The sequence below is a fragment of the Takifugu flavidus genome, chromosome 2 (assembly GCF_003711565.1).
Source record: "Takifugu flavidus isolate HTHZ2018 chromosome 2, ASM371156v2, whole genome shotgun sequence".
In the NCBI taxonomy this organism is placed as follows: domain Eukaryota; kingdom Metazoa; phylum Chordata; class Actinopteri; order Tetraodontiformes; family Tetraodontidae; genus Takifugu; species Takifugu flavidus.
This window is the reverse complement of record NC_079521.1, coordinates 4,625,353-4,640,039: the sequence shown is the minus strand read 5'-3', so window position 1 is coordinate 4,640,039 and position 14,687 is coordinate 4,625,353. Positions and strand designations below refer to the sequence as shown.

Genomic DNA, 14,687 nt, shown 5'->3' with positions numbered 1-14,687 from the left:
ATGGGAGTAAGAGGGCTTCAGGCCTTTATGGAGCGCTGCTGTCCAGAAGCCTGCGAGGTCGTGAACTTGAGAGAAGTGACCAATCAATATATATTGAAAACCAAGATTACACAACATCCTCTCACAATACCAGTTGAGTTTATTTTAATGTCAAAATTGTAGGAATGGTGTGAATCCTAATTCATTTTTATAATGTAATAACATTTATGTACAATTTTCCATCATATTAAGTGTTACTGAGCGTTGTTGTCATTGGAGATTAGTCTATTTTGTAGTCTACTTTTTATTTCATTCAACTCTAGAGTCTACGATTGTTGTGGATGGTATGGCCTGCCTTCGACACTGGTACACCAGCAAAGACTGGTTGTGTGGGGGACAATGGAAAGAATACATGGATGTGCTGAAGAGCTGGGTGGAGACCTTCACCACAGCTGGCATCAGACTTGTGTTCTTCTTTGATGGGGTGGTGAAGGAGCAAAAGAGGCCAGAGTGGGTGAGAAGAACTTGTTTTTATTCTATGATTCTTATTCTCCTTATTATGTCATATATAATTGCAAGAGAATCAACTCTGTGTGAGTTTACACCTATTTTCACCTCCTGTGTACATTATCCCTATCTGTCCACAGGTGAAGAGGAGGCGCAAAGTGAATGCAGAGGTTTCTAAAATATTTCATTTTGTTAAGAAACACAAGAAGCAGCCTGTTAGGGACCTCTTTTGTCTTCCCTTTGGTCTGGCAACATTTACATGTTTTGCTCTCAGGTCAGCCTTTATTTCATGAAAATCTCACTCTTGACCACTCCTAACTGAAGATTGTGATAGCAAATTTTTAATAATGTGAAAACCTTACTTTCAGTTTCAGCTGATTTTGGCTCACACTTCTCACTGTCGGTATTTTTGCCTTCTCATATACAGAACACTGGGTCAGGAAGTATTTTGCACATTGCAGGAGGCTGATTATGAAATTGCCAGTTATGCTTGTCAGCATGGCAGCATGGGCATTCTGGGTCAGGATTCAGATTTCCTCATATATGACAGGTTAGTTTTAGCAAATGAAATATTACATTATTTAGTTACATTTTGATGGAATGCATTAGAAGTGTTGACTATTGTCAGAATGAACTATTATTAGATGGCAGAAAATTGTGTTATCGATAAACCATAGAAAATGTCCTTTAAGTCATTTAATTTTGATTATGGTTTTGTTTTTGAAAGTGCCCCCTACTTTTCTGTGGAGAAGCTGAGGATAGACAGCCTTACCACAGTCCTCTACAATCGCCATAGGCTCTGCCAAAGCCTAGCATTGGTAGTTACAAACTGCCCCTGCTGGCCTGTCTCCTTGGTAATGATGTGGTTTCAGAGGAGAAGATGTATCATATCAGGAATGATGCTTTGGCAACATACAGGTGGTTAATTGTTTGCATATAATCAGTAGTTTTTTAATCATTTTATATTTGACTTACTACATGTGCATGCTCTCCTTCTTGTGAACTACTATTTAGCAATGTGATAAAGAATACAATTTAATGGAATACTAAAAGATCTATTATTTCCCAGGCTAAACAGTCCTTCAGCACAAACTGTTGTTCCACGAGATCAAATGGTATTGGCAGTTTCACATCTTGTGAGCTCTGTTTGGGAGGGAAAGAGGGGCGAGTCTGGATTGATCCCACAGTGTCTGAATCTGTCAGGGTCTCAGAGAGAGATACTGCAGCGAGTACTTGACTTATACTTACTGCCTGCACAGCGGTGTGACATCCTTACACCGTCATCTGACCCTGCCTTTGAAAAACACATTAGTGCAGAAGTATTAAAGGTACTCTCTCTGCCTCATTTAAGAGTGTGTGATGTTAAATTAAAATCAAGTTTGAATTATATATTCTGCTTGTCCACAGGCCTGTAGAGAAAAGCATGTGGTAGCGGAGGGTTTCATGGTTTACAGGGTGATTTGGGAGGGAGTGATTGAATGTAACAACACTCTGGAGGATGAAAATGACCCTGAATTATTACCTCAGGCTGTCCTTTATAAACTCTGCAGACAACTCATCTATGGGCTTCTTTTGTTGAACAGAGAAGATGGTAGGACATCAAATTTATTGAATGGGTCACTCGTACACATAAACATATATATAAACAGTTTTTTTTCCACACAGCAGGCACACTGATCTCATTTTTAAAATGTTAGCAAGACCTGATTGTTCTTGTAGGTTTTCCAAAAGTTTATTTTCAGAAATTTTCACTGATATTTGGAGCATTATTATTACATACATTTTGTATGTTGTTCAAAAAAGGGAAAATGTTAGCAATTTGTGTCCGCTACATATTTAAGTTAACCTACACTAAGCCATCTTGTAAGCCATCTTACAAAAGTTGCAGCTTCACTGGACCAAGATATTTGCCTTTTGATCACCAACTACAGTGTAATGGAAGGAATTTATCCCAGAATACTCAATAAAGAAAACAGACTGTTTTAGTTATAGGTTGTGCTCAGTTATTAACAATTTAGTAAAATGTGGCTTCGGACAAAGGTACAACTGTGCCTAGACATTCATTATACAAGGTAGGATTCATTGTCAGATAAGTTATACATATTCTTTGTCTCTTTTTGTTGTAGACATCTGTTCTGACCTCCCAGCTGTCCGGGAATGGTTTGCCTACCCTGGAAATTCGCTGCTAGAACCTGACATGGTCCATCCTATCCCACGCACCTTACCATGTACCATACCTGCTGCTTTCTTAACTATTTTCTGTATTGTTTGTCTCTCATATAACTTTAATTAAAATGGTCTGGCTGATTTTAAAGTACAATTTAAAGTCATATAAATTTCCATTACTTTCTCCCTTCCACAGAAAGTGAGAAACCAAGCCTAGACCTATTGTGGTTTGCTACCAGGCCTGAAGTTGCTGCTCCTCGGCTGACCACTTTTCTTTCGATTTTTGATTGTCCTGAGTATTCTGAGCTGTATGGAAACATTGAAGATTCTCTGCTGGCTGCTCTCTGTCTGCTAACTTACATTGTCCTCCAGGTAAATTTTAATAATGTACTTTGTTTCTTTGGTTGTTTTGAGTATTCGAAGTACACAGGAAAATAGCAAGGGGAGAATGTGTTAAGGTGTTGGCTTACCCTTCAGTAAATACATAATGTTGTGAAATAAAACATTCAAGCAACGAAATCTAATCAGATGTGGACATTCCTTTCAGTGTAGCACTATATGGGTAGCAAAGCAAAAGATTTGTGTAACCTAAAAATAAAGGGGCAATCAAATAACATTTAGTAACATTTGGATTTGGAAAGTTAACCTAAATAGCATTTAGAGGCAAAACATCATTTGTTGATGGTGTGTTTTGCATTGTGAATGGCTCAATAGTAAACACTATCACTCGGAGTAGTTAGCCACACAGTGGTTTCATTGTAACTCAGCCTCTATGTCAACAGCTACTTGATTATCATTAGAGTGATTTGAATATCTTTTGAATGTTTTTTATTTTGACTATAAATCTGCCAGCACTTGTGCTGCCTGTAAAAATGTTTACACCCTTATATTAGAGAAAGAATGCTGATGTTTACATTTTTCTAACTCATTTATGAATTTGTCGCCTTCTTCCTTAATTTAACTGGAACTCCGATGCTTTCGTCGGTGATGAGTAACGCAACTAGAGTTTGCAGCTCGTATGACCTTTGGTGGCGCCCACGATGAGGAGTGAAGGGGTCAAGTTCGCTTCTTTTGAAACTCATAGACCACTGACATCTGGAGACAAATTATTTGATACTTTTTTAGTAATTACAAAAATCACAACAAACTTTAAAGTAAATTAACCACATTATTATTAACCTGCTATATCCGATACCACTATCAAGGTTGAAATTCCCTTGGAATTCTTTAATTTACACTTCCTTTCCATCCCTGTAGTCTCAAAAACAAATTTTATTTTAGGGGTTGTTGAAGCATCATTTTTTTGAGAGATGGCGATCCCTGGAACATTGTCTGGACATATTTTAACAACCTGATAAATGATTATGATAATCATATGCCAAGTTAGTTACAGAGTTACGCTTTCCTTAAAAACAAAATTGATGGGACTGTGGACCATCTCTCCAGACAGAGAAGCAGAAGAACAGACAGCTTTCCAGACTTTAGGTTTTAGGCAAACAAGCTCTGCTGTCTGTCTGCGGCCTCTTCATTGAAATGAACAAGGGGCAGCAGACAGACAGCCATGCTTGTCTGATGTCCCATTAGTGAAGTGGACAATCAAAGATGAGCAGACAGGCTGTCAGACAACAGTGGCTGTTGTCTGAAGGCTGCAGCACTCACAGCACCGTGTCACCCTTGTATTTAAATAGCTCTGTTTGTTTTGTACACACAAATGGGTAGCCTGGTCACTGCATTCAGCATTGTTGCTGAATAGTTGGACAGAGAGCAGACAAAACAAACTGACCTGCACCGAAGAAATACTGGGATGTGATTGAGTTGGGTAACTGTATATTTTCCTCTTTGTGAGTGTGTTTGTGTGTGTTTATGTTTTCAGATAAAATCATTGTCTCAAGAGGACTTGGATGCTTACCTAAGTCAAGCTGTGTGCCTGAGACTGAAATCAGCCCAGAAGCTCCAGCAGATAAAGGTCAGTCAGTAAAAGTGTAGAATAAATCAGCAAATTATCTGTGTTTATTTTATTTTATTTATTTATGTAAAAAAAAATATCAACTCTATTGTATGAATCCAGTGGCAACCTGTTGAAATTTCTGCTGCAGGAAAAAACCCCAGAAGTTTACAGCACTCAGGGCAAACATAACCAACAAGAAGTTTAGAATTTTAGAAAGTTAAGGCCCCAACCGGAAGAAAGAAATTCCAGTCTGATTCCTGGGTGTACCAGCAAATCAGGGAAAATGTTTACAGCCTTAAACAAATAACCATTTCCATCTTTCAACAGGTAAAAACAGAAATTTGATGCTGTGTTTTAATAGCAAGGCCACTGCTGACGTAGCTATAACTGCTATTTGTGTAATCCAATGACATTATTTTCATTTCTTTTGGAGAAATGTTGTCTAAATGTTCCATTCCAAAAGTAAGAACAATAAGACAAATTCTTGCTGGTTGGTTATAGCTTTGCCCTTATTTAATTTAGATGTTTACTTAACATAGCTCACTAATTTGTATTCTTATCACTGCCCTGTCTCTGTATGCAGTAATTAAAGCTGGGTGTGTTTACAACTGGGAGAATAACTCTTGTAAAGATAAACCACACACAAATCAAACCGATGAATACATTCACTAAAATGAAGGCTAAACTGTTTGCCTTCTGTGTTTGATTGTTTGATGTTGCATCTTTGTATGTGTGTAGCTAAAACTCCCTTCTATGTAACTGTCATGTTAAAAATGTGTCATAAAAGATCAAATACAATTTAATTTAAATGACAAAAAACATGTGCTTTACATTGCTGACATTCTGAGAGTTTGTTGACTTCTGGGTGATAAATAGATTGTGTGTGTGTGCGTGCATGTGTGTGTGTATGTGTATAGGAGAACGAGGGAAAGAGGGTAATTTTGTTTCAGTATATGTGTGTCCATATTACAGAGAGCCTCCAACAGCTGCCTGCCTGTCTTGATGCTTGACACATGGAGAAATTTACACCAGCACACTCCATCCCATCTTTGTCATTCTGTGCGTTCTCATGTTCTGCTGCTTTATACACTTGATCACTTTCTCTTTCTTCATATTGTTCCTTATCTCCCTCCTTGTCTCTTTATGTGTGTATTTCTCTGCCTTGTCAGTGTTTGTATCGTCCCAGTGGTTCATTGTTTTCAAAGGTTGAAGCTGTTTGACTGCTGTGTTTCAAGCAGATGGCAGGCAGAGCCTCAGGTGTGTGTGAGTGTGTGTGTAATCACTGTTATCAGTTCTGTGTGAGGACAGCTGAGAACTGAACGGACAAACAACATTTACCTGCTGTTGTTGTCGTTAGCTTCTTTCTTTATTATATTTTCCTTTGTGCTTCTTCCTCTTTGCTGCTGACATGAATGAGACATGGATAAGACTATTCTTTTGTGCTTTAATTTGTTCTAATGAAGCAAAAAGCAGCCTGGCACACTAATTATTTAGCAGGCCTGAATAATCCTGTGATAAGCATACCCACTTTTATTAAAATCACTTTGTTAAATTTACCAAACAGAAACATTGTCTAAAATGACCCCCACTCCCTATATAGTGCACTAACTGGGATGTACGCCATTTTATAGGGGTGTCTAAATGTTAAATAAGGATTGCTGTACCCAATTTAGTGCTCTTATTGTGATCCGTAATTCATTGTGAAAAATAATTTACGGCAGATGCTCCTTAACGGCAGTGCATGAGATGCTAGACATGGCAATGAGTAATGAGGTTAGGGAATAGTGAAGGAGTGTGTGATTTCAGAGACGGCCAAAGATCACTTGTCATGTTGTGAAGTTGACTTTGACCTGCTGACAATTCATTGCTGCAGTCCAGTGTTGTCAGAGGTGAAGAGTCAACCAAATGTGAAATGATTTTCTGTTCTCCAGCTGCCTTTCCTCTCCAGTCGTGCGGTGCAGCTGGGATCTCTCTATGTCCGGGGCCTGGGCCACCTGCTGGGAGCCAACTGTGCCAGCGGTGGCCCACTGCCCAATGCTGCTCTAATGCCTTGGCACAGCTTCGACGGACGCCTTTTCCACTTAAAGTACCTGCAAGCACAAAGTGGTGTGGAAAAAGTTGTATTGTTGGAGAGTGATGTGAGTATAAACAAAGGAAAAAGGAAATGTTATACAAAGCTGTGTGTATTCAGACTTACTTTTTTTTTTTACCCATTCCATCTTTTCCAGTCATTTTTGTCTTTGTTTCTCTGTCTGAGAGGAAAACTAATGGAAACCTGTAGGAAGAAAGGAAGAATCCTGGAGTCCAGACCCAATAAAAGAGAGCAAGGTCATAAAACCACACCAGGCACCAGTTTCAAAGAAAGACTCACCGGTTGGTAACTGTTACTACTCAAAACAAGTCTTTGATTGAGTTAATTTTTGCAAAATGAATGGACAGGCCCAGTTTGGATGTCCACTGTCCATCAGGGTTTTTTTTCTCATCTCACTGAACATAATGATGTTACTATTTTGCCCAGGACTCTTTTATAACACGGCTTGATCTCGAGACTGTCCTGGTTACACAAAGACCAGGGAGAGAAAAATATTTTGACCTTAATTATGAAATATTATGGTATTTCTAGGGCTCCCTGGTGGCCCAGTGGTACAGAAAACCACACTGGTGTTGATGCATAAACCGCCTCAGTTGTTTTTTTCTTTTTTACACATGTATCATATTACATATCATTGCATATTTTACATCCATTTCAGTTTTTATAATTCCTGTTTGCCTATATAGTGTAAACTTTTCAACAAGTGATCTTGTGAGGGCAAGAGAATGTCAGCAAGAGGAAGGTGATCTAAAGTGATGAGAGCTCTCAGAAGGCAGTAGAATTTTAATCTGACAGTTCATTTGTGGTGTAGTTCTCTGGTGCCCATGACAGAACCACATTACCCAGAGGGCTGTTCTGTAATCGACTCCATGTGTTTTGCGGCCTTCACGTGCATATGTGCGTGCTTGAATCTGAGACTTGCTTTGTCAGTGCACCAGTAATAGTAGGTTTCTGTTTATAGATAGGGGCAAGGGGCGGGGGCACTATTTTAAGACACACAACAAGACTAGCTGATTACAGGCTCTCTGTTCTGTCTCTACCCTGGTTTTACTCCCCTTACCCACAGCTATCCCCTTCCGACTGTTAATTGTTTTCCTCTTAAACCTCTTTTTTTTCTTTCCGATCAGTCAGAGTTTTTATCATCCTCGGACTTCTTTGCACCTTGAAAACACCCCCTTAAACACTTGAATGCATGAAGGTGTGTGGTATCTTGTTGGTAGTGTGTCTGAAGATAGCTCTGCAGATACCCGAACTACAAACTTAAGCAGTTTTGCTTGGACCCAATGGTCTCTTGGACTAGGGATGGTGGTGCAAAGTCACAGAGTTGCGCCAAACTGTCTGCTTTGTGCCCAACTGTCAGTCCTTGTGGTTCTCCTGGGGATGTTTCTGGTTTTATAGATGGAAGAGTATAGACTCCTTCTACCCCTGTTTTTCATTTCAGAGAGAAGCAGACGCCAATCGTTACTACAGAACTGTGTTTGCATGTGTATTTGTGTATTTGCGTGAGAGTATTTTGGTGCTATGTGGCTATGAGGGGCTGGTTTGGTTTATGTTTGGAATGAAGCCTGATGTTTATCTTCCCAGGAAATATCTCGTCTACCCGCCTGTCCATGCAATTAGTCTCCAACAGTGAGTCTAATATAAGTAGCTGCTTTAACAGCTCTTGTTAATTTGGCACTAATTGTAAATATATGCAGCATTTTTCAGGTGTTGGTATTTTTTGCCATCTAATCTCTAAAACAGCAATAATGATTTTACATTACATTTGACATATTCTGCCTCTCACAGAAGTGACAGTTTTTCATCATAATTGTTTCATATTTATTTGAAGGCCATTTGTTTTTAAAATACAGAACATATATCTGCAAATCTACAATGATGGTGGTGTTAGGAGTGTAGTGAATCAACTGAAAGTGAAAAGTATTTCACAAGCCTTTCTGAACATGTGAACAGATTTTTAGGCTTAGCCACATCTATTTTCTGTCAGTCATTCCATTTCATCAGTTAAATTAGTGCACAGACTACAGGGAGTGCAATGTGAATGTGAGTTGTTGGTTATTTGTTGAGGATTCTGATTAAAACGCTAAGATAAGTAATGATTGTATGCAGGCATTCAGTTCTATTCAGTGTCGGATGATGCAGTTGGAACTGGCAGCATCTGTCAGACTTAGTGAGTCCACTATCATCACCATCATCCAAACTCCCCCAGGGTTCGATCACATCAGAACAGAGGGCAGCACAGGCTGGCACCGAGGTAACAAAAGCGTGAAAGTAAAACCTTTTCCTTGCTTTTATTCTGGTCTAACTTTGCCATGATTTCCCCTTCTCAGATGGTCACAGCCTCCTGCTGAAGGAACATAACTTCCTGATGGGATTGAAAGGGAGGATTTAAAGATTTAAGAGTTTTGGGAAGACACGATGAAAATGTTGAAGGAATCAAATTTCTCGAGACAAACAGATTAGTAAATTACCCATCAAGAATGTTTATCTAAGGGATGCAGTCAGTTGAAAACCAAGGATCAAAAAAAGGCAGAGTGGAGAGATTAGCATTTAATTTGCCTTTTAACCTGAAGAAGTTAAAAAGACATTTGAAAGAATGTGATTGATCTCATTGAGACTTCCCTTTCTCAGTGTACCAGAACATGAGAAGTGGATCATCCTTAAGCCCTCCTTTACCTCTTATCTTTTTAAAATGCAGAGATCCTACATGTTGTGTGTACCTACTGGCATAATCCTTTGAAAGGCTTGAAGAAGCGGTCCTGCTGGGACGTTGAGACCAGACTGAAACACCTCCATAGAATTGTTAGCTGTGATGTCTTGTCCATGCTTTTTATAAATATCAGAAGGTTTTCTTGTTATGGATATTACCAAAAATATTATTTCATATTTTAAGTGTTGCAAAAGTGAAAAAAGAAAGAAAAATTGCTGATTTCCATATATGGAATTAAGTTTTCTATTGCTGCTCTCCTTACCATGATGTCTAGGTTTCTCTGTTAATTAAGACACATTTAAAATGAAATAACATGGGAAAAAATTAGTCCCAGTGTTGTTTCCTTCTTTGATACTATACAACGTATATGTACACAGTCTGAGAATTCACGTGTTTACAGGTTATTATTGTCCAATTTAAGCAAAAACATGTAATACTTTGCCGTTAGAAACAGATTTGGCTTGTTGTTGGAGGCCATGTGGAAGAGAGAATTGGGGGTGACAGCACAACTACACAACTTGGGTCCTCTCTGTAATAATGGTAAAAACCTGCCTCTTCCCTCTTAGATTTACTCAAATACAGTTCAAATGCTTTGTTAACAACCAGAATTCAGAATTTTATACTTTATGCTACTATCATCTTCAACTGAAAGATGGGCCTGGAAGGACAACATACACCAAAAAATCCATTCCACTTTAATGGAAAAAGACTCACAAACCAAGTACCACTGGAAGTCTCCAACATTGTATATGTCAAGAAGTCAGACTTACCGGTAATAGACAATGATGGCAAATCATTGTGGATAATTACTGTCAGACTGCACCCATCTCCACTCCTCACTGTCTCTCTGTGGCCCCTCTTCTGAGGTTACCACCTCATCACCTGTAACTAACCAAACCATAAAGGTTTCATTTAAACTTTTCCGGTGGCCTTAGTTTTCACCTGAAGTATATCTGTTTTACAACACCTATGGTGGCCCTAGTGTTTCGTCTCTCAGCACAATAGTAGCTGAAAGAAAGTTATTTTCCTTTTTGATGAAAATCTGATGCTGTTGATGTGATATAAGTGAAGCATGATGTAATTACATTACTCAGTGAAAACTGCCATCAAAGCAGTTGCATTAGAGGCTAATTGCTGTTATTACAAGGATGAATAACACATGTTCCTGTAAGTTAACAAGTATTTTCAGATTAAAGTGTTATTGAAAAACCTCCTACCTGCTACTTTCACTTGTTTATACCAAGTTTGATCTTCGGGATCCTGACTGAGTTTTGGAATTTGTATCACCAGTTGTAATTATGCAATCCTGCATCTTTGTCTATCCAAACTGCCATTAAACAGGGAGGACATGCCAGGACATGCTAGTTTGTTTGTGTGTATTTATATGTATACAAATTAAAAACGGTGAGAGTTATGTTCCTTTGTTGCTCTATTTGAATTCAAAGACATTTCAAAATACACTGAGCCATCATGACCAAATATAACCCTCCCCTTGTATTAACAGTGTTTAAAAATATATTCTCCTTTCTTTAGCAGAGGGAGCAAGACCCGGATACCCAGTGTGTGTGTCTCTGTGTGTATGTGGGTGTGGGTTTGAGAAGACTGGCACTAAAGGACTAAACAAAAGTATATATTTCTAGAATAATCCATACCTACTGTATGTGATACACCAGCATGGCATCACTAATTGAATGTTCTGTGTTTCCTTCAGTGAACAAGAGTGTTTTTGGAAATACTAGTTTCCTCTTATCATCAGAAGCTTAATTCCACACGTTGATTTACCTGCAAACGTTCAAACCTTGGGGCCATCACTTTGGAGGTGTGATGGAGGAGATGTGGTCTTTCTCCCCATCTCACAGCCGCACATGAGCTCAGTGGGTTTGTTCCCGGTTCTTGTCCCTCCTTCGTGTTGCTACAACCTTTATCGCTACCTCCACCCATTACTCCCTCACTATGTTCATCTTTCTCCCCTGCACACCACCCCCTTCTCATCTTCTCTCTCTGCTGTTTTTGAATGAATGCTCTCTGACTAGTGGAACATATGTTGCTGGTTGTTCAATACCCTCCCTCTGAGCGGGGGCGCGTCCCTGCATATGTGTGTGTCAGAGGGAGAGCGAGAGAGGGGAAAGAATGTCATAGGTGTGTTTGTGTGACTGTCCTTTTGTGTGTGTGTGTGTGTGTGTGTGTGTGTGTTCATTGAAACATATGCCTCCTGTTGCACATCGGCCATCTGTTCCTTGAATGGACTGATGGAGTGCTGCTGTTACCATGGCAATAGGCCATTCAGTCAAACAGTCCGTCAAGCACCGCCTGGCAATGTGTGTATGTGTGTGTGTATTTATGTTTAGGAATTAACTGGCAAAGTGGAGGAATTCTCACATGTTAATGAAATGAGTTTGACCCTCCAAAGTCTCTTGTTCTTGTGATCCACTATTTTCTGTGGTCTCCTCATCCCAAAGATTTTTAATGACTATCTCAAAGAGATGTTTTCTTCAAACCTGCTCAACCAGCCAGAACATTCACCGCAGCACACAAAACACTTGACAACTCGATCCGTGAAGATTCAGCTCCTTATATTATCTGCATTCAGAACAAGACTTACTTTTATGCATAAAGAAATCACTTGTTGTTTTGTGTCTTTTTTTGCTCACTGTTGTCATCACAGAAACTATGAGAATTGAGTTTTCATTTGGGTGTTTTTGTTGCTTTCTCTTAATTTCTTTGGTGGTGTGGCAAAAGTAATTATGCTGATGATTAGTTCTGTAACAAGTTAAAGAAAAACAATGTCGTGGTTATGGAGTAATTTAAAGTTATATTTACTGCGCACACACTCAACACACACACACACACACTGACAAAAGCAGTGAAAATGAATATTGGGTTTCAGCTGTCTCTAACCACCATTCTATTCATTTGCACCCTCATTTTAACCATTCAGCAGCCCCACCCTCTTTCCCTCTCTCTGTCTTTCAAACATGGACACACACTCTCTCTCTCTCACACACACACACACACACACACACACACACACTGCTCCACCCGATGCGGTGGTCTGCTGGCCATATGTCAGCCCATCTCTAGTGAGACACCTCTACAGGGACCCCATTCTTTTGAATTTGTATCTGTGTTAATATATGTGTGTGTGTGTGTGTGTGTGTGTGTGTGCGTGTATGTTTGAGACAGAGAGAGAGAGAGATTTCAAAAAACATTAAAAGCCAAATCCACTTACCGTACCTTACATGTGTTTATGAGGTAGCAGGTGACTGTGCAGGAAACCAGCCAACCACTCTGTTTTCATTCTGGTCTCACTTCTTATCCACTGTTTTAATTGTTGACATTAAGAAAATAAGTCAAGCCCTTTTCATGCCACTGGAATTGTTCTTCCCACAATATCCAAGGAATTACTTTGTTGACGTTCATCAGCAGACACATGCACCAAAGGTCTCCACTGTGTGGACAGGAGAAATCTTCTTTCATACTACCACAAAAAAATGCAAACATGAATGGTTTCACAGGACAAGGAGGAAATGGAACCCTGAATACCCTTACATGAAATGAAACATCATTAGTTACCATAAACTTCACACATGTTTGATCTGTGAGCATCCTGCTTGTGTTTACAGACTGTGAAGTTATCTTAAACATATGGGATAAAGACTCGGGGTAGAACAATCGGGACATGCAGTCCAGAGTAAAGATAATGGAATCATTTGTGTGATGGGCATGAAAATACACCAGTGAATAACAGCAAGAAGATTCAGAAGAACAGAAATAGTACTTTAAAGAAGTACTTTAAACTCAACCCTATCTCTCATCTGCAATAGAAGTTCATTTTGAATCATGCTTGATCTGTTGTTGCTGAGACCAGGATGGGTGGATGGATGTAAGTGCTGTAGATGGGGTAGTTCATGTTTATGAAACTGTTTCTTATAAAATATGTTTTGACTACAGTAACAAAACCATGATATCAGTCATGAACCCTGAATATAACTTCTCTTTAAACAGCACTCCTTGTTGGTATCTTTCTGAGTATTTTGCATCAGTAGGATTCAGTCTTGTTTCCTCAGCCCTCAAGTGGAGAAAGGAGTCTCTCTTCTCGGTTTGTGTACCCGTCAATAATAAGAAAAGAACCGGGCCTGTGAGTGTCTCAGTTATTCCAGTTTCCTTTAGCTGAATATTCCTGCATCTGAGCTTGGGTTTGTCTTCCCTCAGATGGACTGGCTGGATTCTGACCAGTTCTGATAACAAAATCTTCTGATTAATAAATCTGTAATTTTTTGATTTTATGCTATTGAACCATTGAGCAAAGGCAGTATTTATGAGCATGGTTATGATTGTTAAATTTGTGTCTAAGTTGAGCTGCAGAATCTACATTAAATAAATTATCAGTTGTCTGAACTCCCTGCTGTTGGAATGCTCAGTGTCTGTTTTGTGACATTCCTGTGTTAGCACCCATCATGACACTCCTCCCCCCTTACTAATTTACATCCTCTCTCTCTGTAATGGTTTAACCCTGCACAGATGATGTTGTTGAGAGTTCTTCTGAAGTGCTGATGGGTCACATGCATGAACGACAAGGTTAACAAGCAGTCAGGTTAGGGATGTGGGGATACAGGTCCAAGGGCAAAGGTCAGCATAACAGGGAAATCCCAGAGCTCAACGCAGGGGCCCATACTGTATTCCTCAGTGGGGGGATTATTTTCTCCTTCTTCAGGTCTTCTTCACAGGCCATAAAACATGGTCTACTGCCCAAGATGTCTCTATATTTCCATGGAATTTTATGATCTTTTCAATCAGGTGCTCTTTATAGCAGTATATAGCATGTCTTTCACTGTTTTTAACACAAGGACGTGCAAATTTAGGTTATAAATTGGGTCAGACCTGCCCTGATTCTGTGTAAATCACAGATGGGTGAAAACACTTTGATTACAGTTAAAGAATGACAGAAACTTTGGTTTTTGGGAATCTACATAACACTGCGTGCCTTTTTAATCAACCATCCTCACTATAAAACTATTGTGTTATTCTAATTTCTTTTGCTTGATTAAAATGGAAAAAACATATTTGACTAACATCACAGTGGGTGAAAGCATAAACAGCGGCAAATATGATATTTATGTGTTATGAATCGAGCACCTCAAGTAGTTTCTACACTTAGGCCCCAGTAATGAACTCTGGTGGCATCTGTGTCCTGTATCTTAAAAAGATCAAATTTAGAGAATTTGAGAAGGAAAATTTTAAAAATAGAGACCAATAGTTCTGGCTATTTGGAAATAAGTTAGGAA

The 14,687-nt window shown here is 39.2% G+C and overlaps 1 protein-coding gene across 1 annotated transcript; it reads left to right on the top strand.

The window, feature by feature from the left end:
* fam120b (family with sequence similarity 120B) lies at positions 1-13,816 on the top strand. Its single transcript, XM_057022279.1, is given in 16 exon segments — positions 1-97; positions 100-132; positions 303-493; positions 627-760; positions 914-1,036; positions 1,214-1,311; positions 1,314-1,404; positions 1,556-1,814; positions 1,894-2,077; positions 2,613-2,714; positions 2,849-3,024; positions 4,526-4,618; positions 6,532-6,738; positions 6,829-6,973; positions 10,936-11,028; positions 11,114-13,816. Coding segments are annotated over 16 exon segments (2,079 nt in total). The 3' UTR covers positions 11,167-13,816.
* Positions 13,817-14,687: the final 871 nt, after the last annotated feature.